This window comes from Notothenia rossii, assembly GCF_949606895.1.
Source record: "Notothenia rossii genome assembly, chromosome: 8".
Lineage (NCBI taxonomy): Eukaryota > Metazoa > Chordata > Actinopteri > Perciformes > Nototheniidae > Notothenia > Notothenia rossii.
Window position 1 is genome coordinate 76,708,108 of NC_136906.1, and position 26,734 is coordinate 76,734,841.

Here is a 26,734-nt window from a genome sequence, read left to right on the forward strand (position 1 = left end):
ATCCACCCCCTGCTGGTTATTTCAAATTGTGTGTGTGTGTATATATATATATATATATATATATATATATATATATATTCATTACTTTATGTACATCACTCTGCACGGTTCTGCTTCTTGCTCTTATCTGGTCAGCATCAGAGGGTAGCACCTCCAGAGCTCTGCTGCTGCTGTTAACCACATTCTCACAGAAACACTTCTCCTTCAGTTCTCAGAAGAGAAATAAAGAAGCTGCCGGTCAGAGACTCTGACAGTCGAGAGCCAGAGACCGAGAGAGAAGCACGATGTCTGAATTCAGAAGGATCATGATGTCTTCATTCCTGATGCTGCTGCTCCACTTTCCAGGTGAGGATTCAGAGAACACACTTTAAATAAAACAGCTTTAATATCACTAACGGTACTTTACTACGTACTGTTCCTTTAACTGAGAATGATGAGTTGTGTTTGTAACGTGGTGACTTTAGTGAACTCTGTCTGTGTGCTCAACAGCAGCAAATGGGAAATATTCCATCTTGACTGTCAGAGCTGGAGATGAAGCCACTTTGCCTTCTGACAATGTGATAGATGATCAGGATAAGTGTGAGAGTACTACCTGGTCCTTCTATTATTCACCAAAGACACCAGCAGTGACGCTGTTTAAAGGCGGGCAGATTCTCAACGAAGCCAAAGCTAAATCAGACAGACTGAGAGTAACAGAGAAATGTTCTCTGGTTATAAAGAAGGTCACAGAGGAGGATGCTGGTCAATACACCTGCAGACAGTTCAGATCAGGAGATCAACAAGGTCCAGACTCTTGGGTTAATCTGTCTGTTGTTAACAGTGAGTATTTACATCATGACAGTCTTGTTGAAACCATTTCTTGAAACATGAAAATAATTATGATTACAGGGATGAAGTTAATGTTACTCTTGTTGTCTTTCTCTCACAATATCTCCATCTTCAGTGACTGAGCATCAGGTCAATGGTAAGGTGACGTTGCGCTGCTCTGTGTTGTCAAATGGATGGAGGTGTAGACACACAGTAGAGTGGCTGTTTGAGGATCAAAATGTGGTTAAAGATAACACAGACATTCAGACATCACGGACTGACTGCTCAGCTGCTGTTACATTTTCTAGTTCTTCAAATGAGAAGCCAATCCATCCTGGGTTGTTTAAATGTCAGGTGATGTATACTTACAATAAAGAAAAAAAACAGCTGTTCCCCTTCAGCCCCCCTCAGCCCCCAGGTGAGGTTATGATCAACTGTTTAAAAACACATGTGGATGTTACACAATGTACAGGACTGTCTCAGAAAATTAGAATATTGTGATAAAGTTCTTTATTTTCTGTAATGCAATTAAAAAAAAAAAAATGTCATACATTCTGGATTCATTACAAATCAACTGAAATATTGCAAGCCTTTTATTATTTTAATATTGCTGATTATGGCATACAGCTTAAGAAAACTCAAAAATCCTATCTCAAAAAATTAGAATAGTTCCTCAGACCAAGTAAAAAAAAACGTTTATAACAGCAAAACACAATCAAACATTTGAAAATGTCCATTAATGCACTCAGTACTTGGTTGGGAATCCTTTTGCACGGATTACTGCATCAATGCGGCGTGGCATGGAGGCAATCAGCCTGTGGCATTGCTGAGGTGTTATGGATGCCCAGGATGCTTCAATAGCGGCCTTTAGCTCATTAGCATTGTTGGGTCTGGTGTCTTTCAGCTTCTTCTTCACAATACCCCACATATTCTCTATGGGGTTCAGGTCAGGGGAATTTGCAGGCCAATCGAGGACAGTAATGCCATGGTCAGTACACCAGTTACTGGTGGTTTTGGCACTGTGGGCAGGTGCCAGATCATGCTGGAAAATGAATTCCTCATCTCCATAGAGCTTTTCAGCAGACGGAAGCATGTAGTGCTCTAAAATCTCTTGGTACACAGCTGCATTTACTCTGGGCTTGATGAAACACAGTGGACCAACACCAGCAGCTGACATGGCTCCCCAAACCATCGCTGACTGTGGGAACTTCACACTGGATTTCAAGCAACTTGGATTTTGCTCCTCTCCAGCCTTTCTCCAGACTCTGGCGCCTTGACTTCCAAATGAAATACAAAACTTGCTTTCGTCTGAAAAGAGGACTTTGGACCACTGTGCAACTGTCCAGTGCTTCTTTTCCTTAGCCCAAGTCAGACGCCTCTTCCGTTGTCTTGAGTTCAGAAGTGGCTTGACCATGGGAATACGGCTATTGTAGCCCATTTCCCGGACACGTCTGTGAACAGTGACTTTTGATACCTGGACTCCAGCTTCAGTCCACTGTCTTTGAAGCTCCCCCAAATTCTGGAAGCGACTCTTCTTCACAATGCTGTTAAGGCTGCGGTGATCTCTCTTGGTTGTGCAGCGTTTCCTGCCACATTTCCCCCTTCCAACAGACTTTTTGTGGATGTGCTTTGAAACTGCACTCTGTGAACAGCTTGCTCTTTGAGAAATTTCTTTTTGTGTCTTACCCTCCTGATGGAGGGTGTCAATGACGGTCCTCTGGACAGCAGTCAGATCAGCAGTCTTCCCCATACTTGTGATTTAGTTTACTGAACCAAGCTGAGTGTTTTTCAAGGCTCAGGAAACCCTTGCAGGTGTTTCGAGTTAATTAGACGATTCAAGTGATTCGTTGAACACCCTACTAGTATACTTTTTCATGATATTCTAATATTTAGAGATAGGATATTTGAGTTTTCTTAAGCTGTATGCCATAATCAGCAATATTAAAATAATAAAAGGCTTGCAATATTTCAGTTGATTTGTAATGAATCCAGAATGTATGACATTTTTGTTTTTTTAATTGCATTACAGAAAATAAAGAACTTTATCACGATATTCTAATTTTCTGAGACAGTCCTGTATATTATTTGTATCTAAAGTTTTACTATAAGAGAATTCTATGATTGTTCTATTGTATTTGTTAAGGTGATGATGAAATGACAACTACATCAGAACAAGAGAAAATGAGCTCATCAGAAGAGACGACCAAAACTGCATCTGAAAACAACATTCAATCAGAACAAGACGGGAAACATCCAGGTAGTGAAAGAACAGACATATCAACAGTTAGAAAATAAACTTAGCCAAAATACATGTTGTTCATCCAGATGTTAAAGACGAAGAGATAAAAGCCTCTGAGTATATGTAACTCTTCTGACTTCTCTCTTACAGGTTGGTGGTGGTGCAGGACCATCGTTGTGATCGTGGGTGTTGCAGCACTCACAATAATCACTGTGGCTGTCAGCAGACGGAACAGGACTCAAGGTGAGGACATTCACACATTATACTTTACAAACAACAAGCTTTTGAGAAACATGGATTTTAAACGTTGAAGCTAAAACCAACTTTATGTTTTGTTCTGTTTAGGGAATGAAACCCAGACCGATGACAACGTGGTGAGTTTAAATATTATTCACTTTTTTTTCAACACACACAACAGTCTCAAAATGACCACAGAGTTAAAGGTATAATAATGGCAGTATTTTCTTTGCTCTGTTGCCATTGGTTACAATGCATGGATTTTGAATACGATGAAACCTGTACAGCAACTAGAATTCAATGAAATGGGAATAATAGTAGGTCACTTTATAATAATAATAATAATAATAATAATAATAATAATAATAAAAATAATAATAATAATGGGTTCCATTTATAAAGCACTTCATATTTGATTTCAAATCCCGAAATGCTACAAGCAGTGAGCATGAACATTATAAATAAACATTACACAACACGGTAGAATTAATAAAAAGCAATACAAAAATAATAAAAATAAAAATAAAAGGGTGATAAAAGAGGTCTAGGCAAAGGCTCTTTTGAAGAGATGGGTTTTGAGGCCTTTTTTAAAAGCCTCCACGGTCTGTGGTGCTCTCATTTGGTCGGGGAGAGCATTCCACAGACTGGGAGCAGCCGAGCAGAAGGCCCGGTCTCCCATGGTACGGAGCTTAGTCCTGGGGGGTTTGAGGAGGTTGGAGCTGCTGGAGCGGGTGGTCCGCAAGGAGGTATGGGGGGTGAGGAGTTCCTTGAGGTAGGGAGGGGCAGTTCCATGGACACACTGGTGGGTGAGGACGGAGACCTTGAATTCGATTCTCAGTTCCACGGGTAGCCAGTGTAGTGCTTTAAAGATGGGGGTGATGTGTTCATATTTGCGCACCCTCATCAGGATCCTAGCAGCGCTGTTCTGAATGTATTGGAGCTTCTGGATGCTTTTGTTAGGGATCCCGATGAGGAGTGCATTGCAGTAGTCCAACCTGGAGGAGACAAAGGCGTGGACCAGCTTTTCGGCGTCAGACAGAGTGAGTGTGGGGCGGAGTTTGGCGATGTTCCTGAGGTGATAAAAGGAATTCTTGCACAGCTGTTTAATGTGGGCCTCAAAGGTCAGATGGGCGTCCATTTTCACACCCAGGTTGGTGACTATTGAGGAGAGGGTAATGTCCTGGCCGGAGAAGGTGATGGTGGTGATGGTGGATGACCGAACCTGGTGTGGGGTGCCAACTATAATGGCTTCGGTCTTGGAGCTGTTGAGTTTCAGGAAGTTTTGCTTCATCCATGCCTGTATCTCCTCCAGGCAGGCAATGAGTGTGGGTGAAGGCAGGGCTGCAGAGGAGGTAGGGTTGATCCTGAGGTACAGTTGGGTGTCATCAGCGTAGCAATGGAATGATACTCCATGTCGGCTGATGATAGAGCCAAGGGGGAGCATGTAGAGTGTGAAGAGGGTGGGGCCGAGAACTGATCCTTGAGGGACACCACATGTGATGTTGTGGGTACCCGACTCTGCCTCGCCCAAGGAGACGTACTCTGTTCTCCCGGTGAGGTATGATCTGAACCAGTCAAGGGGAGAGTCAGAGAGTCCGATGGTGGAGTGCAGACGATGGAGGAGGATGCCGTGATCGACGGTGTCGAAAGCTGCAGTGAGATCGAGGAGGATGAGGAGAGAGGGAGAGCCAGCATCAGCCGTCATCAGCAGGTCGTTGGTGACCCTGACCAGGGCAGTTTCTGTGCTGTGGCCTGAGCGGAAACCAGACTGGAACTTCTCAAATAGGTTGTTGGAGTTTAGGTGGTCCTGGAGCTGAGCAGCAACTAGTTTTTCCAGCACCTTTGATAGAAAAGGAAGGACTTTCAAATCAAATCAAATGAGGTTTTACTTATATAACACATTTTAAAACGATTTTTGGTCGAGCCAAAGTGCTGTACATGCAAATAATAAATAACACATTACTACAATTGCAAAACAGAAGACAATACATTTCAACAGCAAATATAAAAATCAACCACAGGGAAATGTCAGGAATCGTACTCCGCTCTGATTAGAAGGCCAGGGAGAAGAAGTGAGTCTTAAGAGTAGATCTAAAAACCCCTAGGGTCTGGGCCGACCTCACATGGAGGGGCAGAGTGTTCCAGAGCCTGGGGCCAGCTGCTGCGAATGCTTGGTGCCCTCGGGTTTTGAGCCTGGTCTTTGGCACTACCAGCAGCAGCTGGTCAGCCGACCTTAATGCTCTGGCTGGGGTGTAGCGATGGAGGAGTTCAGCTATATAGTCCGGAGCCAGTCCATTTAGGGCTTTGAAAACAAATAAAAGGATTTTAAAATCAATTCTGAACCAAATTGGAAGCCAGTGCAGTGAGGCCAGAATTGGGGTAATGTGGTCACGCTTTTTGTGGCCAGTGAGAAGACTTTAACGCTGCATGTTACAGAACAGATGTTATTTTTTCTTCACTGCAACAATAATACATTTTATTTGTGCAGGCTGATCCTGAAGATGGTGCTCCCTACGCCTCCATCAGCTACACCAGGAAGAGCAGCAGGAAAGCCAGGGTAAGATTTCTCATTGATTACAGAGTGACCGACTCCGCCACTGACGACACACACACACACACACACACACACACACACACACACACACACACACACACACACACACACACACACACACACACACACACACACACACACACACACACATACACATACACATACACATACACACACACACAGTAGAGACACTACATACTGATATACACCTGAACATCAGCTGGAGAGGACTCTTTAAAGTAGAGACACTACATACTGATATACACCTGGACATAAGCAGGAGAGGACTCTTTAAAGTAGATACACTACATACTGATATACACCTGAACATCAGCAGGAGAGGACTCTTTAAAGTAGAAACACTACATACTGATATACACCTGAACATCAGCAGGAGAGGACTCTTTAAAGTAGATACACTACATACTGATATAAACCTGAACATCAGCTGGAAAGGACTCTTTAAAGTAGATACACTACATGCTGATATACACCTGAACATCAGCAGGAGAGGACTCTTTAAAGTAGAGACACTACAGACGGATATTGAACATCAGCAGGATAGAGCCCCTTTAAGTTGTTTAATGGCAACAAAAAGCAGGACTTTCAGAAGTCCTTTATGCATAATCAGTTTTCTTTCCTTGCAGGCTCATGATGATGATGAAGATGATGCAGTGACCTACACTGTGAGAGTTCCCTCCTCTTCCTCTGCTGCCTCCGCTGATCCCAGCCTCCTCACCGTCAACAAACCAAAAAAATAGTTTAATGCTGTATTTTAAACTATGGCACAATTGTTATAACCATATGACAAGGGCAAAGCGAGCAGAGTTAAAATGAGATTTATATTGACCAGGTTTTTGCTTTGCTTGGCTTAATAGCATCAAAGTGAGAGTACAGCAAAACATGTGAGTCCCTCTAGAGGTGGATCGTGGAAAAGGGGCAGACATGTTGGAGAGTTACTGTATTCTTACTTTTTACAGTGTGGGCATAATGAAGGTTTTGTAAAGTCGATTCTGGCTTTTTTATTACGGTTTTTTCTTGAATATAATTTAATGGAGTATTGCTTTTTCTTCAGTACATTTTACTGTTTTGTAATTTACTAAATAAAGTGATATATTGACCTTACAAGAGTTCAGATGTATTTATTGGTATGTTTTTTCCTAATATGACTTTCTCTAAACATCAGGTGTGTTCTTAAAGTACACAGTTTCACTAGTGACTCCACTGATCAACAACACTGCCTTTTGATATCGCTGCATATTCATTTATACATTAAGGTATATTCATATCCACCCCTTGCTGGTTATCTTTATGTTTTATATATATTCATTACTTTATGTACATCACTCTGCACGGTTCTGCTTCTTGCTCTTATCTGGTCAGCATCAGAGGGTAGCACCCTTAGAGCTCTGCTGCTGCTGTTAACCATATTCTCACAGAAACACTTCTCCTTCAGTTCTCAGAAGAGAAATAAAGAAGCTGCAGGTCAGAGACTCTGACACTCGAGAGCCAGAGACCGAGAGAGAAGCACGATGTCTGAATTCAGAAGGATCATGATGTCTTCATTCCTGATGCTGCTGCTCCACTTTCCAGGTGAGGATGCAGAGAACACACTTTAAATAAAACAGCTTTAATATCACTAACGGTGCTTTACTACGTACTGTTCCTTTAACTGAGAATGATGAGTTGTGTTTGTAACGTGGTGACTTTAGTGAACTCTGTTTGTGTTGTTCAACAGCAGCAAATGGGAAACCTTCCTTATTGACTGTCAGAGCTGGAGATGAAGCCACTTTGCCTTGTTACTATGTGAATGGTGATCAGGATAAGTGTGACAGTACTACCTGGATCTTCTATTATTCAACAAGCTCACCAGCAGTGACGCTGTTTAAAGGCGGGCAGATTCTCAAAGAAGCCAAAGCTAAATCAGACAGACTGAGAGTAACAGAGAAATGTTCTCTGGTTATAAAGAAGGTCAAAGAGGAGGATGCTGGTCTTTACTACTGCAGACAGATAGGATCAGGAGATCAAGATCCAGACTCTTGGGTTTATCTGTCTGTTGTTTCCAGTGAGTATTTACATCATAACAGTCTTGTTGAAACCATTTCTTGAAACATGAAAATAATTGTGATTACAGGGATGAAGTTAATGTTACTCTTGTTGTCTTTCTCTCACAGTATCTCTATCTTCAGTGACTGAGCATCAGGTCAATGGTAAGGTGATGTTAAACTGCTCTGTGTTGACATATGGAGGGTGTAGACACACAGTAGAGTGGCTGGATGGGGATCAAAATGTGGTTAAAGATAACAGAGACATTCAGACATCACGGACTGACTGCTCAGCTGCCGTTACATTTTCTAGTTCTTCAAAGGAGAAGCCAATCCATCGTGGGTTGTTTAAATGTCAGGTGATGTATACTGACAATAAAGAAAAACAGCTGTTCACCTTCAGCCCCCCTCAGCCCCCAGGTGAGGTTATGATCAACTGTTTCAAAACACATGTGGATGTTACACAATATATATTATTTGTATCTAAAGTTTTACTATAAGAGAATTCTATGATTGTTCTATTGTATTTGTTAAGGTGATGATGAAATGACAACTACATCAGAACAAGAGAAAATGAGCTCATCAGAAGAGACGACCAAAACTGCATCTGAAAACAACATTCAATCAGAACAAGACGGGAAACATCCAGGTAGTGAAAGAACAGACATATCAACAGTTAGAAAATAAACTTAGCCAAAATACATGTTGTTCATCCAGATGTTAAAGTCAAAGAGATAAAAGCCTCTGAGTATATGTAACTCTTCTGACTTCTCTCTTCCAGGTTGGTGGTGGAGGATCATCGTTGTGATCGTGGGTGTTGCAGCTCTCACAATAATCACTGTGGCTGTCAGCAGACGGAACAGGACTCAAGGTGAGGACATTCACGCGTTATACTTTACAAACAACAAGCTTTTGAGAAACATGGATTTTAAACGTTGAAGCTAAAACCAACTTTATGTTTTATTCTGTTTAGGGAATGAAACCCAGACCGATGACAACGTGGTGAGTTTAAATATTATATTATTCACTTTTTTTTCAACACACACAACAGTCTCAAAATGACCACAGGGTTAAAGGTGTAATAATGGCAGTATTTTCTTTGCTCTGTTGCCATTGGTTACAATGCATGGATGCTGAATACGATGAAACCTGTACAGCAACTAGAATTCAATGAAACAGGAATAATAGTAGGTCACTTTAACGCTGCACGTTACAGAGCAGATGTTATTTTTTCTTCACTGGAAGGATAACAATACATTTTATTTGTGCAGGCTGATCCTGAAGATGGTGTTTCCTACGCCTCCATCAGCTACACCAGGAAGAGCAGCAGGAAAGCCAGGGTAAGATTTCTCATAGATTACAGAGTGACCGACTCCGCCACTGACAGACAGCGTCGGCGGCACACACACACACACACACACACACACACACACACACACACACACACACACACACACACACACACACACACACACACACACACACACACACACACACACACACACACACACACACACACACACACACACACACACACACACACACACACACACACACCACTTCCTGCTCTCTTCCGTTAAGGTTTAACCCCTCCCCTCCCGTTTCTGTAGCGCGACCATGAGTGCACGCTTGCGCGTCTACAATTTAAACATGCAATAATCTAAAGCAGTGGTTCTCAACAGGTCAGGCCTCGGGACCCACTTTTTCCTTAGTCAATAGATCGGGACCCGAAATGTTGAACCACTCAAATCTATTCAACAAAAAATGGTGCAGGAAAGATACTCTTTTCAGCATACATTATTAAATAAAGTGAAGTACAGTGCATATATCCCTTCACAGAACAAAAGTATGCCTTTTTAAAAAAAGGTTTAATGAGATGATGGAATCAAAGCTGAACTAACATAAAAAGGCACACATGCTGAAAACCTCCCCCAGGAGATTTTTAGAAATACTAACATATAAACTACGCATTCAGGTACACTCTGAGAAGAAAATAAATAAATCTATTACTACCCAACATTTTAATAATATTTTATGCCATTGTTTGTTTTTCACTTTGTTCTGACAGCTGAACTTGCTGCTCATCACAGAGAGAAGAGTAAAGAGGAGAGAGTCTGTGCATAGCCGTGGGAACATGTTTCAAATGGGGGGTGCTGTGGGGATGACACCAGGGCTGGTTCTGACCAATGTGCTGCTCGGCAAGATTTTAGCTGGTAATGAAAAACCTCTACAAAAGACCAATACACTGCAAAAAGAGAAATATATTGACATGGTGCACAGCTTATATAACAAGGCTTCAAATTTATTATATATTATAACATGTTTTAATTCGGGGGGTGGACTTCACATCCTCTCGGGGGGTCCGGGGTACCCCCCCGGGAAGATTTTTTTAACATTTTAAAGTAAAATGCTTCAATCTGGTGCACTTTGAGCGCCCAATTAGAGACCGATCTAGGGGGTACAACTCTAAACACCCATATGAAAAAGATCGGTTTGCATTTTATTAATCAAATAAGTAGGTATGTGAACATTTCCAATAACCTACCATAGCCAATAACAAATACATGTAACTTATTTTATTTGTGTTGTTCATTTATATCTTATTTTACCAGTTAACATTTATTTATTTATGTATATTTTAAAATCTCTCCAGTTTTAAACAATATTTTTGGTTTACTGTCCTATAGTATACATTGGAATGATTTCAAACCTGTTTTTATTTATCCTAATAATTATAAAGGTGTGCCTTGGAAATATTTGTTTACATAAATTGTGATCAAAACGTTTGAGACCCACTGAGATAACTTCGACTAAAGTGAACTATCTAAGCCCTCAGAGTCCTTTACCTCACTGAACCTCTCAGTCTGACAGGAGAGAACTCTCCCTCCACATTATTGTAGAAACAGCTTCTTATATCCGTTAGCGCAGCAGAAGCTAACAACAATCCCCGCCGGTACCGCGGTATCCCCTCTCTCTATCTCTCTCACTTTGGCTGTGAGCTGCGGGCGCCTGCTAAGCCAACATCCCCCACTTTCATCACTTACAGCGCCCATCGTACAGGGCAAATGGAAAATGTAACCGGGGTGAAAAGGGTGTTATCTTTACTTAATTATGAATGTTGTCACATCAAGCCTGAAAAATCTTTTTTTTTTTATTATATCTTGTGGAATTGCAGATCCCCTGTCCTCCACCAGGGGCTGCTGCAGCACCCTCAGCACCCCTACTTCCCACGGCCCTGAGTCTGTGTGACTTACTTTAAATTGTGGGTAAGGGTAGATAGCTCCCATTGTTCTGTGACCTGTCAATCGTCAAACCGGGGGTCATATTTCATTATGTGTTCATCTTTATATGAAGTTGTACCCATGGATGTATAAAGAATAGTATTCTGCAAAGTTATTCTCCGTGGGGACTTCCGGCAACAATCTTGATTCTGATTGGCCAGACAACTCGAAAAAACGTCAGCAAAGACGTTTTATTGAGAAACCGTTTATGGTCTAAACTATTCCTGCTTTACCGCGACCGCTATAACTGCCGAAGAAGAAGTCTATGACGCTAAAGCTAAATTCTTGAGTAATGCGGAAGTGGGCCTGGTTAAATCTAAACTGGGTTGGAATAACGATAGACGCCTCCGGTACTTCCAGTCCAACGCCTACTGCATGCAAAGCGTTAGAAAATTGGGCCTTCAAAATAAAAGTTTAACCTTCTTCCAAAACATTTTTTTTTTTTCTTTTTCTTCAATTTCTTTTCTTCACTCACTCATCTGCGACCCACTCGAAACGGGTCCGCGAGAGAACCACTGGTCTAAAGTACACGATACTTGCATGACGAAATAAATGAAGAAACTATTGATATGATTTAGAATCTACTCATATAGGTTTTAGTAGTAGAGACACTACATACTGATATACACATGAACGTCAGCAGGAGAGGACTCTTTCAAGTAGAGACACTACATACTGATATACACATGAACGTCAGCAGGAGAGGACTCTTTAAAGTAGAGACACTACATACTGATATACACCTGAACATCAGCAGGAGAGGACTCTTTAAAGTAGAGACACTACAGACGGATATTGAACATCAGCAGGAGAGGACTCTTTAAAGTAGAGACACTACAGACGGATATTGAACATCAGCAGGAGAGGACTCTTACAGTAGAGACACTACATACTGATATTGAACATCAGCAGGATAGGGCCCCTTTAAGTTGTTTAATGGCAGCAAAAAGCAGGACTTTCAGAATTCCTTTATGCATAATCAGTTTTCTTTCCTTGCAGGCTTATGGTGATGATGAAGATGATGCAGTGACCTACACTGTGATAGCTCCCTCCTCTTCCTCTGCTGCCTCCGCTGATCCCAGCCTCCTCACTGTCAACAAACCAAAAAAATAGTTTAATGCTGTATTTTAAACTATGGCACAATTGTTATAAACATATGACAAGGGCAAAGCGAGCAGAGTTAAAATGAGATTTATATTGACCAGGTTTTTGCTTTGTTTGGCTTAATAGCATCAAAGTGAGAGTACAGCAAAACATGTGAGTCCCTCTAGAGGTGGATCGTGGAAAAGGGGCAGACATGTTGGAGAGTTACTGTATTCTTACTTTTTACAGTGTGGGCATAATGAAGGTTTTGTAAAGTCGATTCTGGCTTTTTTATTACGGTTTTTTCTTTAATATAATTCAATGGAGTTTTGCTTTTTCTTCAGTACATTTGACTGTTTTGTACTTTACTAAATAAAGTGATATATTGGCCTTACAAGAGTTCAGATGTATTTATTGGTATGTTTTTTCCTAATATGACTTTCTCTAAACATCAGGTGTGTTCTTAAAGTACACAGTTTCACTAGTGACTCCACTGATCAACAACACTGCCTTTTGTTATCGCTGCATATTCATTTATACATTAAGGTATATTCATATCCACCCCGTGCAGTTTATTTCTAATTGTGTGTGTATATATATATATATATATATATTCATTACTTTATGTACATCACTCTGCACGGTTCTGCTTCTTGCTCTTATCTGGTCAGCATCAGAGGGTAGCACCTCCAGAGCTCTGCTGCTGCTGTTAACCACATTCTCACAGAAACACTTCTCCTTCAGTTCTCAGAAGAGAAACAAAGAAGCTGCCGGTCAGAGACTCTGACACTCGAGAGCCAGAGACCGAGAGAGAAGCACGATGTCTGAATTCAGAAGGATCATGATGTCTTCATTCCTGATGCTGCTGCTCCACTTTCCAGGTGAGGATGCAGAGAACACACTTTAAATAAAACAGCTTTAATATCACTAAGGGTACTTTACTACGTACTGTTCCTTTAACTGAGAATGATGAGTTGTGTTTGTAACGTGGTGACTTTAGTGAACTCTGTCTGTGTGTTCAACAGCAGCAAATGGGAAACCTTCCTTCTTGACTGTCAGAGCTGGAGATGAAGCCACTTTGCCTTGTTACTATGTGAATGGTGATCAGGATAAGTGTGACAGTACTACCTGGATCTTCTATTATTCAACAAAGACACCAGCAGTGACGCTGTTTAAAGGCGGGCAGATTCTCAACGATGCCAAAGCTAAATCAGACAGACTGAGAGTAACAGAGAAATGTTCTCTGGTTATAAAGAAGGTCAAAGAGGAGGATGCTGGTCAATACACCTGCAGACAGATAGGATCAGGAGTACAAGGTCAAGACTCTTGGGTTTTTCTGTCTGTTGTTTCCAGTGAGTATTTACATCATAACAGTCTTGTTGAAACCATTTCTTGAAACATGAAAATAATTGTGATTACAGGGATGAAGTTAATGTTACTCTTGTTGTCTTTCTCTCACAATATCTCTATCTTCAGTGACTGAGCATCAGGTCAATGATGAGGTGACGTTGCGCTGCTCTGTGTTGACATATGGAGGGTGTAGACACACAGTAGAGTGGCTGGATGGGGATCAAAATGTGGTTGAAGATAACAGAGACATTCAGACATCACAGACTGACTGCTCAGCTGCTGTTACATTTTCTAGTTCTTCAAAGGAGAAGCCAATCCATCCTGGGTTGTTTAAATGTCAGGTGATGTATAGTTACAATAGAGAAGAAAAACAGCTGTTCCCCTTCAGCCCCCCTCAGCCCCCAGGTGAGGTTATGATCAACTGTTTCAAAACACATGTGGATGTTACACAATATATATTATTTGTATCTAAAGTTTTACTATAAGAGAATTCTATGATTGTTCTATTGTATTTGTTAAGGTGATGATGAAATGACAACTTCAACAGAACAAGACGGGAAACATCCAGGTAGTGAAAGAACAGACATATCAACAGTTAGAAAATAAACTTAGCCAAAATACATGTTGTTCATCCAGATGTTAAAGACGAAGAGATAAAAGCCTCTGAGTATATGTAACTCTTCTGACTTCTCTCTTCCAGGGTGGTGGTGGTGCAGGCTCATCGTTGTGATCGTGGGTGTAGCAGCACTCACAATAATCACTGTGGCTGTCAGCAGACGGAACAGGACTCAAGGTGAGGACATTCACGCGTTATACTTTACAAACAACAAGCTTTTGAGAAACATGGATTTTAAACGTTGAAGCTAAAACCAACTTTATGTTTTATTCTGTTTAGGGAACGAAACCCAGACCGATGACAACGTGGTGAGTTTAAATATTATATTATTCACTTTTTTTTCAACACACACAACAGTCTCAAAATGACCACAGGGTTAAAGGTGTAATAATGGCAGTATTTTCTTTGCTCTGTTGCCATTGGTTACAATGCATGGATGTTGAATACGATGAAACCTGTACAGCAAGTAGAATTCAATGAAACGGGAATAATAGTAGGTCACTTTAACGCTGCACGTTACAGAGCAGATGTTATTTTTTCTTCACTGGAAGGATAACAATACATTTTATTTGTGCAGGCTGATCCTGAAGATGGTGTTTCCTACGCCTCCATCAGCTACACCAGGAAGAGCAGCAGGAAAGCCAGGGTAAGATTTCTCATTGATTACAGAGTGACCGACTCCGCCACTGACAGACGGCGTCGGCGGCACACACACACACACACACACACACACACACACACACACACACACACACACACACACACACACACACACACACACACACACACACACACACACACACACACACACACACACACACACACACACACACACACACACACACACACACACACACACACACACACACATACACATACACACACCATTTCCTGCTCTCTTCCGTTAAGGTTTAACCCCTCCCCTCCCGTTTCTGTAGCGCGACCATGAGTGCACGCTTGCGCGTCTACAATTTAAACATGCAATAATCTAAAGCAGTGGTTCTCAACAGGTCAGGCCTCGGGACCCACTTTTTCCTTAGTCAATAGATCGGGACCCGAAATGTTGAACCACTCAAATCTATTCAACAAAAAATGGTGCAGGAAAGATACTCTTTTCAGCATACATTATTAAATAAAGTGAAGTACAGTGCATATATCCCTTATATCCCTTCACAGAACAAAAGTATGCCTTTTTAAAAAAAAGGTTTAATGAGATGATGGAATCAAAGCTGAACTAACATAAAAAGGCACACATGCTGAAAACCTCCCCCAGGAGATTTTTAGAAATACGAACATATAAACTACGCATTCTGGTACACTCTGAGAAGAAAATAAATAAATCTATTACTACCCAACATTTTAATAATATTTTATGCCATTGTTTGTTTTTCACTTTGTTCTGACAGCTGAACTTGCTGCTCATCACAGAGAGAAGTGTAAAGAGGAGAGAGTCTGTGTGAATTACTTTAAATCGCGGGTAAGGGTAGATAGCTCCCATTGTTCTGTGACCTGTCAATCGTCAAACCGGGGGTCATATTTCATTCTGTGTTCATTTTTATCTGAAGTTGTACCCATGGATGTATAAAGAATAGTATTCCGCTAAGTTATTCTCCGTGGGGACTTCCGGCAACAATCTTGATTCTGATTGGCCAGACAACTCGAAAAAACATCAGCAAAGATGTTTTATTGAGAAACCGTTTATGGTCTCCGGTACTTCCAGTCCAACGCCTACTGCATGCAAAGCGTTAGAAAATTGGGCCTTCAAAATAAAAGTTTAACCTTCTTCCAAAACATTTTTTTTTCTTTTTCTTCAATTTTCTTTTCTTCACTCACTCATCTGCGACCCACTCGAAACGGGTCCGCGACCCACTTTTGGGTCGCGACCCACCAGTTGAGAACCAATGATCTAAAGTACACGATACTTGCATGACGAAATAAATGAAGAAACTATTGATATGATTTAGAATCTACTCATATAGGTTTTAGTAGTAGAGACACTACATACTGATATACAACTGAACATCAACAGGAGAGGACTCTTTAAAGTAGAGACACTACATACTGATATAGGCCTACACCTGAACATCAGCAGGAGAGGACTCTTTAAAGTAAAGACACTATATACTGATATACACCTGAACATCAGCAGGAGAGGACTCTTTAAAGTAGAGACACTACATACTGATATACACCTGAACATCAGCAGGAGAGGACTCTTTAAAGTAGAGACACTACATACTGATATACACCTGAACATCAGCAGGAGAGGACTCTTTAAAGTAGAGACACTACATACTGATATACACCAGGGGCCGTATTCACAAAGCATTTTATCTTACTGCTAGGAGTGCTCCTAACTCGCGCTAAAACATTTTACGTAGGAGTTTTTTCTTAAAAGTTATTCACAAAGCCGCTGAGACCTACTCATACTAAGGATAAATCACTAAGAGTGAACTAAGAGTGACGGGCCGTTGCTATGGATGACGTCGATTCTCGTGCATGAGTTTAGAAGCGGTCAGTACGGTGATTGGTTGTTCAGAGCAGGCGGTCTCGGTGAAACTCATCCGCAACATCCCACAAACGAGCCCACTAAATCACCGAAAAACAAGGAAATAGCCTAGGCTAGAAATGTATTCCTATCAAATAGTTATGGACAGTGCAGTTAGCAGAATACACGCATGATGACAAGTTTGTGCAGACCACGATAATGACGTTGTATATGCACGTTAAAGAGAGAGAGCAAACAATAAAAATACGTAAATTGCATTAAATCAAGGAGGCAATTAAAAGCACCCTGCAAACTATTATCCAATGAGCATATTTCCAGCACTTAAACACTTTCAATAACAGCCCATACCGCCGTTCAAGTCCCCTATCATGATGAATGAAAACAATCTGCGTGTTGATGGAATGTACTTTCTTTCTATTGACGAACACGTCCTCATCTTTTGATGGCGCAATTATTTTTATGTGCGTCCCGTCAATAGCACAGACCACACCAGGCATACCTGCAATTGCCATGAAGTTGGCTTTGATCCTGTGTAGTTGTTGATTGTCCAAAGGAAACCGGATAAACTGTTGGATGATATGTGGTCAAGAGAGCGCGTTGATGGCTTGGTTTATGGCACAGCTGACTGATGGTTGCGATATTCCTAAATCGTCGGCATTGCAAAGTTGCATTTTCCCTGTTGCTAAATATCGTAGTGTTGCCAAACATTTTATTTCCGGACTAATCGGGTTATTGCATCCCGCACTAATTCCACAACAAGTTTGATACCCTCACGATTTAGCCTATATCTCTTGATCAATTCACAGTCTTCCATTGTCTCCAAAACATTTCGTCTCTCAGCCATTTTCAGATTCTTTGTGAATAGGTCTTACTGAGTTAGGAGTCCTCTCGAGGACTTTTAAGCTCTCCCAGACTTAGGAGCTACTTTTAGGCCTAAAATACTTTGTGAATTGCTCTTAGTGAATACAATTAGGAGTCCTAAATGTAAGACTGACACGCCCATTATGCTTAGGAGTTTCTCCTAAATTCGCCAGTTAGGAGCTACTTTTAGCCCTAAGATCCTTTGTGAATACGGCCCCTGAACATCAGCAGGAGAGGACTCTTTAAATTAGAGACACTACATACTGATATACACCTGAACATCAGCAGGAGAGGACTCTTTAAAGTAGAGACACTACATACTGATATACACCTGAACATCAGCAGGAGAGGACTCTTTAAAGTAGAGACACTACATACTGATATACACCTGAACATCAGCAGGAGAGGACTCTTTAAAGTAAAGATACTATATACTGATATACGCCTGAACATCAGCAGGAGAGGACTCTTTAAAGTAGAGACACTACATACTGATATACACCTGAACATCAGCAGGAGAGGACTCTTTAAATTAAAGACACTATATACTGATATACACCTGAACATCAGCAGGAGAGGACTCTTTAAAGTAGAGACACTACAGACGGATATTGAACATCAGTCGGAGAGGACTCTTTAAATTAAAGACACTATATACTGATATACACCTGAACATCAGCAGGAGAGGACTCTTTCAAGTAGAGACACTACATACTGATATACACCTGAACATCAGCAGGAGAGGACTCTTTAAAGTAGAGACACTACAGACGGATATTGAACATCAGTCGGAGAGGAGTCTTTCAAGTAGAGACACTACATACTGATATACACCTGAACATCAGCAGGAGAGGACTCTTTCAAGTAAAGACACTATACAGTATACTGATATACACCTGAACATCAGCAGGAGAGGACTCTTTAAAGTAGAGACACTACATACTGATAATGAACATCAGCAGGAGAGGACTCTTTAAAGTAGAGACACTACAGACGGATATTGAACATCAGCAGGAGAGGACTCTTTAAAGTAGAGACACTACATACTGATATTGAACATCAGCAGGAAAGGACTCTTTAAAGTAGAGACACTACAGACGGATATTGAACATCAGCAGGAGAGGACTCTTTAAAGTAGAGACACTACAGACAGATATTGAACATCAGCAGGAGAGGGCCCCTTTAAGTTGTTTAATGGCAGCAAAAAGCAGGACTTTCAGAACTCCTTTATGCATAATCAGTTTTCTTTCCTTGCAGGCTCATGATGATGATGAAGATGATGCAGTGACCTACAGTACTGTGAGAGCTCCCTCCTCTTCCTCTGCTGCCTCCGCTGATCCCAGCCTCCTCACCGTCAACAAACCAACAAAATAATACAGTTTAATGCTGTATTTTAAACTATGGCACAATTGTTATAACCATATTACAAGGGCAAAGCGAGCAGAGTTATAATGAGATTTATATTGACCAGGTTTTTGCTTTTTTTGGCTTAATAGCATCAAAGTGAGAGTACAGCAAAACATGTGAGTCCCTCTAGAGGTGGATCGTGGGAAAGGGGCAGACATGTTGGAGAGTTACTGTATTCTTACTTTTTACAGTGTGGGCATAATGAAGGTTTTGTAAAGTCGATTCTGGCTTTTTTATTACGGTTTTTTCTTTAATATAATTCAATTGAGTTTTGCTTTTTCTTCAGTACATTTTACTGTTTTGTACTTTACTAAATAAAGCTATATATTGACCTTACAAGAGTTCAGATGTATTTATTGGTATGTTTTTTCCTAATATGACTTTCTCTAAACATCAGGTGTGTTCTTAAAGTACACAGTCAGTTTCACTAGTGACTCCACTGATCAACAACACTGCCTTTTGTTATAGCTGCATATTCATTTGTACATACATTTGTACAGGTATATTCATATCCACCCCCTGCTGGTTATTTCAAATTGTGTGTGTGTATATATATATATATATATATATATATATATATATATATATATTCATTACTTTATGTACATCACTCTGCACGGTTCTGCTTCTTGCTCTTATCTGGTCAGCATCAGAGGGTAGTACCCCCAGAGCTCTGCTGCTGCTGTTAACCACATTCTCACAGAAACACTTCTCCTTCAGTTCTCAGAAGAGAAATGAAGAAGCTGCCGGTCAGAGACTCTGACAGTCGAGAGCCAGAGACCGAGAGAGAAGCACGATGTCTGAATTCAGAAGGATCATGATGTCTTCATTCCTGATGCTGCTGCTCCACTTTCCAGGTGAGGATGCAGAGAACACACTTTAAATAAAACAGCTTTAATATCACTAACGGTACTTTACTACGTACTGTTCCTTTAACTGAGACTGATGAGTTGTGTTTGTAACGTGGTGACTTTAGTGAACTCTGTCTGTGTGTTCAACAGCAGCAAATGGGGAACCTTCCTTCTTGACTGTCAGAGCTGGAGATGAAGCCACTTTGCCTTGTTACTATGTGAATGGTGATCAGGATAAGTGTGACAGTACTACCTGGTCCTTCTATTATTCAACAAGCACACTAGTAGTGACGCTGTTTAAAGGCGGGCAGATTCTCAAAGAAGCCAAAGCTAAATCAGACAGACTGAGAGTAACAGAGAAATGTTCTCTGGTTATAAAGAAGGTCAAAGAGGAGGATGTTGGTCTATACATCTGCAGACAGATAGGATCAGGAGATCAACAAGGTCCAGACTCTTGGGTTTATCTGTATGTTGTTTCCAGTGAGTATTTACATCATGACAGTCTTGTTGAAACCATTTCTTGAAACATTAAAAATAATTGTGATTACAGGGATGAAGTTAATGTTACTCTTGTTGTCTTTCTCTCACAGTATCTCTATCTTCAGTGACTGAGCATCAGGTCAATGGTAAGGTGATGTTAAACTGCTCTGTGTTGTCATATGGAGGGTGTATACACACAGTAGAGTGGCTGGATGGGGATCAAAATGTGGTTAAAGATAACAGAGACATTCAGACATCACGGACTGACTGCTCAGCTGCCGTTACATTTTCTAGTTCTTCAAAGGAGATTCCAATCCATCGTGGGTTGTTTAAATGTCAGGTGATGTATATGAACAATAAAGAAAAAAAACAGCTGTTCCCCTTCAGCCCCCCTCAGCCCCCAGGTGAGGTTATGATCAACTGTTTCAAAACACATGTGGATGTTACACAATATATATTATTTGTATCTAAAGTTTTACTATAAGATAATTCTATGATTGTTCTATTGTATTTGTTAAGGTGAGGATGAAATGACAACTACATCAGAACAAGAGAAAATGAGCTCATCAGAAGAGACGACCAAAAGTGCATCTGAAAACAACATTCAACCAGAACACGACGGGAAACATCCAGGTAGTGAAAGAACAGACACATCAACAGTTAGAAAATAAACTTAGCCAAAATACATGTTGTTCATCCAGAAGTTAAAGACAAAGAGATCAAAACCTCTGAGTATATGTAACTCTTCTGACTTCTCTCTTCCAGGTTGGTGGTGGTGGATCATCGTTGTGATCGTGGGTGTTGCAGCACTCACAATAATCACTGTGGCTGTCATCAGACGGAACAGAACTCAAGGTGAGGACATTCACGCGTTATACTGTCATGTCTCGAAAGATCATTTTAAAGTTGTGTTCTTTAAATGAGCTTTTGTCATGTCCCTTTGTCCTGTCCTTCCTGTTTTATTTTGAAAAGTAATCCTCCCTCTCGTTCCAGGTCACTGTGCTCCCCGCCCCTATGTGTCTCCTGCATTTGTGATTGTCTACCCCGCCCTGATTGTTTCCACCTGTGCCCCTTACCTTGTGTGTATATATTGTCTTAGTCTCCACCTGTCCTGTGCCAGTTCGTCTTCTCTCGTGACTCGACATACCAGCGTACTTTCAAGCCTGATCCATGTCTGTTGTTTTGTTTCAAGCTCCTTATGGTAGTAGTTAGTTTTCCTCGAAAGAGTGATTTTGTGTTCTCTATTTTGTTACTGTGAAATATCCAGTTAAGTACTTTATTTGTTAAACCATCTGAGTCTGAGTTCATGCCTCCGAGTTCACCCCTTGACATATACTTTATAAACAAGAAGCTTTTGAGAAACATGGATTTTAAACGTTGAAGGTAAAACCAACTTTAAGTTTTATTCTGTTTAGGGAACGAAACCCAGACCGATGACAACGTGGTGAGTTTAAATATTATATTATTCACTTTTTTTTCAACACACACAACAGTCTCAAAATGATCACAGGGTTAAAGGTATAATAATGGCAGTATTTTCTTTGCTCTGTTGCCATTGGTTACAATGCATGGATGTTGAATACGATGAAACCTGTACAGCAAGTAGAATTCAATGAAACGGGAATAATAGTAGGTCACTTTAACGCTGCATTTTACAGAGCAGATGTTATTTTTTCTTCACTGGAAGGATAACAATACATTTTATTTGTGCAGGCTGATCCTGAAGATGGTGTTTCCTACGCCCCCATCAGCTACACCAGGAAGAGCAGCAGGAAAGCCAGGGTAAGATTTCTCATTGATTACAGAGTGACCGACTCCGCCACTGACAGACAGCGTCGGCCACACACACACACACACACACACACACACACACACACACACACACACACACACACACACACACACACACACACACACACACACACACACACACACACACACACACAGTAGAGACACTACATACTGATATACACCTGAACATCAGCAGGAGAGGCCTCTTTAAAGTAGAGACACTACATACTGATATACACCTGAACATCAGCAGGAGAGGACTCTTTAAAGTAGAGACACTACATACTGATATACACCTGAACATCAGCAGGAGAGGACTCTTTAAAGTAGAGACACTACATACTGATATACACCTGAACATCAGCAGGAGAGGCCTCTTTAAAGTAGAGACACTACATACTGATATACACCTGAACATCAGCAGGAGAGGACTCTTTAAAGTAGAGACACTACACACTGATATACACCTGAACATCAGCAGGAGAGCACTCTTTAAAGTAGAGACATTACATACTGATATACACCTGAAAATCAGCAGGAGAGCACTCTTTAAAGTAGAGACACTACATACTGATATACACCTGAACATCAGCAGGAGAGCACTCTTTAAAGTAGAGACATTACATACTGATATACACCTGAACATCAGCAGGAGAGGACTCTTTAAAGTAGAGACACTACATACTGATATACAACTGAACATCAGCAGGAGAGGATTCTTTAAAGTAGAGACACAACCTACTGATATACAACTGAACATCAGCAGGAGAGGACTCTTTAAAGTAGAGACACTACATACTGATATACACCTGAACATCAGCAGGAGAGGACTCTTTAAAGTAGAGACACTACATACTGATACACACCTGAACGTCACGAGGAGAGAACTCTTTAAAGTAGAGACACTACACACTGATATACACCTGAACATCAGCAGGAGACGACTCTTTAAAGTAGAGACACTACATACTGATATACACCTGAAAATCAGCAGGAGAGCACTCTTTAAAGTAGAGACACTACATACTGATATACACCTGAACATCAGCAGGAGAGCACTCTTTAAAGTAGAGACATTACATACTGATATACACCTGAACATCAGCAGGAGAGGACTCTTTAAAGTAGAGACACTACATACTGATATACAACTGAACATCAGCAGGAGAGGATTCTTTAAAGTAGAGACACAACCTACTGATATACAACTGAACATCAGCAGGAGAGGACTCTTTAAAGTAGAGACACTACATACTGATATACACCTGAACATCAGCAGGAGAGGACTCTTTAAAGTAGAGACACTACATACTGATACACACCTGAACGTCACGAGGAGAGAACTCTTTAAAGTAGAGACACTACACACTGATATACACCTGAACATCAGCAGGAGACGACTCTTTAAAGTAGAGACACTACATACTGATATACACCTGAACATCAGCAGGAGAGGACTCTTTAAAGTAGAGACACTATTATACTGATATACACCTGAACATCAGCAGGAGAGGACTCTTTAAAGTAGAAACACTACATACTGATATACACCTGAACATCAGCAGGAGAGGACTCTTTAAAGTAGAGACACTACATACTGATATACACCTGAACATCAGCAGGAGAGGACTCTTTAAAGTAGAGACACTACATACTGATATACAACTGAACATCAGCAGGAGAGGACTCTTTAAAGTAGAGACACTACATACTGATATACAACTGAACATCAGCAGGAGAGGACTCTTTAAAGTAGAGACACTACATACTGATATACACCTGAACATCAGCAGGAGAGGACTCTTTAAAGTAGAGACACTACATACTGATATACACCTGAACATCAGCAGGAGAGGATTCTTTAAAGTAGAGACACTACATACTGATATACACCTGAACATCAGCAGGAGAGGATTCTTTAAAGTAGAGACACTACATACTGATATACACCTGAACATCAGCAGGAGAGGACTCTTTAAAGTAGAGACACTACATACTGATATACACCTGAACATCAGCAGGAGAGGATTCTTTAAAGTAGAGACACTACATACTGATATACAACTGAACATCAGCAGGAGAGGACTCTTTAAAGTAGAGACACTACATACTGATATACAACTGAACATCAGCAGGAGAGGACTCTTTAAAGTAGAGACACTACATACTGATACACACCTGAACGTCACGAGGAGAGAACTCTTTAAAGTAGAGACACTACACACTGATATACACCTGAACATCAGCAGGAGAGGACTCTTTAAAGTAGAGACACTACATACTGATATACACCTGAACATCAGCAGGAGAGGACTCTTTAAAGTAGAGACACTACATACTGATATACACCTGAACATCAGCAGGAGAGGACTCTTTAAAGTAGAGACACTACATACTGATATACACCTGAACATCAGCAGGAGAGGACTCTTTAAAGTAAAGACACTATATACTGATATACACCTGAACATCAGCAGGAGAGGACTCTTTAAAGTAGAGACACTACATACTGATATACACCTGAACATCAGCAGGAGAGGAATCTTTAAAGTAGAGACACTACATACTGATATACACCTGAACATCAGCAGGAGAGGACTCTTTAAAGTAGATACACTACATACTGATATACACCTGAACATCAGCAGGAGAGGACCCTTTAAAGTAGAGACACTACATACTGATATACACCTGAACATCAGCAGGAGAGGACTCTTTAAAGTAGAGACACTACATACTGATATACACCTGAACATCAGCAGGAGAGAACTCTTTAAAGTAGAGACACTACATACTAATATACACCTGAACATCAGCAGGAGAGGACTCTTTAAAGTAGAGACACTACATACTAATATACACCTGAACATCAGCAGGAGAGGACTCTTTAAAGTAGAGACACTACATACTGATATACACCTGAACATCAGCAGGAGAGGACTCTTTAAAGTAAAGACACTATATACTGATATACACCTGAACATCAGCAGGAGAGGACTCTTTAAAGTAGAGACACTACATACTGATATACACCTGAACATCAGCAGGAGAGGACTCTTTAAAGTAAAGACACTATATACTTTTATACACCTGAACATCAGCAGGAGAGGACTCTTTAAAGTAGAGACACTACATACTGATATACACCTGAACATCAGCAGGAGAGGACTCTTTAAAGTAAAGACACTATATACTGATATACACCATAACATCAGCAGGAGAGGACTCTTTAAAGTAGAGACACTACAGACGGATATTGAACATCAGCAGGATAGGACCCCTTTAAGTTGTTTAATGGCAGCAAAAAGCAGGACTTTCAGAATTCCTTTATGCATAATCAGTTTTCTTTCCCTGCAGGCTCATGATGAAGATGATGCAGATGATGATGAAGATGGTGAAGTGACCTACAGCGCTGTGATAGCTCCCTCCTCTTCCTCTGCTGCCTCTGCTGATCCCAGCCTCCTCTACGCCACCGTCAACAAACCCAAAAAATAATACAGTTTAATGCTTTATTTTAAACTATGGCACAATTGTTATAACCATATTACAAGGGCAAAGCGAGCAGAGTTAAAATTAGATTTATATTGACCAGGTTTTTGCTTTGCTTGGCTTAATAGCATCAAAGTGAGAGTACAGCAAAACATGTGAGTCCCTCTAGAGGTGGATCGTGGAAAAGGGGCAGACATGTTGGAGAGTTACTGTATTCTTACTATTTACAGTGTGGGCATAATGAAGGTTTTGTAAAGTCGATTCTGGCTTTTTTATTACAGTTTTTTCTTTAATATAATTCAATGGAGTATTGCTTTTTCTTCAGTACATTTGACTGTTTTGTACTTTACTAAATAAAGTGATATATTGGCCTTACAAGAGTTCAGATGTATTTATTGGTATGTTTTTTCCTAATATGACTTTCTCTAAACATCAGGTGTGTTCTTAAAGTACACAGTTTCACTAGTGACTCCACTGATCAACAACACTGCCTTTTGTTATCGCTGCATATTCATTTATACATTAAGGTATATTGATATCCACCCCCTGCTGTTTATTTCTAATTGTGTGTGTGTGTGTGTATATATATATATATATATATATATATATATATATATATATATATATATATATATATATATATATATATATGTATATATATATATATATGTGTGTGTGTGTGTGTATATATATATATATATATATTCATTACTTTATGTACATCACTCTGCACGGTTCTGCTTTTTGATCTTATCTGCTCAGCATAGGGTAGCACCTCCAGAGCTCTGCTGCTGTTAACCACATTCTCACAGAAACACTTCTCCTTCAGTTCTCGAAAGAGAAATAAAGAAGCAAGAGGAGAGGACTCTTTAAAGTAGAGACACTACATAAGGGATAATGTGCAGCGAAGCGGTCTCGCAGTTTGATTGAACTGTATACAGTTCAATCAACTGGACTTCTTTCTGCAGATGTGAGCGTCCTTAACAACGGTCAATAAGTGCTTGACAGCGGTCTTCAGTACTGGATTAACAACGTGTCACGTGTTCTGAGTTGACCAATCAGAATCGAGTATTCAACTAAGCCATGTAATAAATACTGATATACACCTGAACTTCAGCAGGAGAGGACTCTTTA

The 26,734-nt window shown here is 40.6% G+C and overlaps 1 protein-coding gene and 1 long non-coding RNA gene across 5 annotated transcripts; both read left to right on the forward strand.

Annotated features, from left to right (window-relative positions):
- The first annotated feature begins 3,193 nt into the window (after positions 1 to 3,193).
- On the forward strand, positions 3,194 to 6,876 carry LOC307017489. The gene is made up of 4 exons (XR_013802197.1): positions 3,194 to 3,289; positions 3,392 to 3,420; positions 5,772 to 5,840; positions 6,485 to 6,876. It is a non-coding gene; the product is annotated as an uncharacterized lncRNA (long non-coding RNA).
- Positions 6,877 to 7,299: 423 nt separating this feature from the next.
- Positions 7,300 to 26,085, forward strand: LOC307016832 (uncharacterized protein). 4 transcript variants are annotated; one of them, XR_013801925.1, is made up of 8 exons: positions 7,300 to 7,430; positions 7,576 to 7,902; positions 8,012 to 8,302; positions 8,418 to 8,531; positions 21,086 to 21,586; positions 21,736 to 21,764; positions 22,034 to 22,102; positions 25,469 to 26,085. XR_013801925.1 is itself a non-coding variant. In XM_079646154.1 (8 exons), exons 1-8 carry the CDS (start codon positions 7,370 to 7,372, stop codon positions 18,954 to 18,956), a joined length of 1,101 nt encoding a protein of 366 aa, XP_079502280.1. In that variant the 5' UTR covers positions 7,300 to 7,369; the 3' UTR covers positions 18,957 to 19,328. The 4 variants fall into 4 exon arrangements, 3 of the variants coding, with proteins under 3 accessions (XP_079502280.1, XP_079502281.1, XP_079502282.1); XM_079646154.1 differs by lacking the exons at positions 21,086 to 21,586; positions 21,736 to 21,764; positions 22,034 to 22,102; positions 25,469 to 26,085 and adding exons at positions 14,297 to 14,389; positions 14,492 to 14,520; positions 14,790 to 14,858; positions 18,840 to 19,328; XM_079646155.1 differs by lacking the exons at positions 21,086 to 21,586; positions 21,736 to 21,764; positions 22,034 to 22,102; positions 25,469 to 26,085 and adding exons at positions 8,664 to 8,753; positions 8,856 to 8,970 and having other exon boundaries at positions 8,418 to 8,534.
- Positions 26,086 to 26,734: the final 649 nt, after the last annotated feature.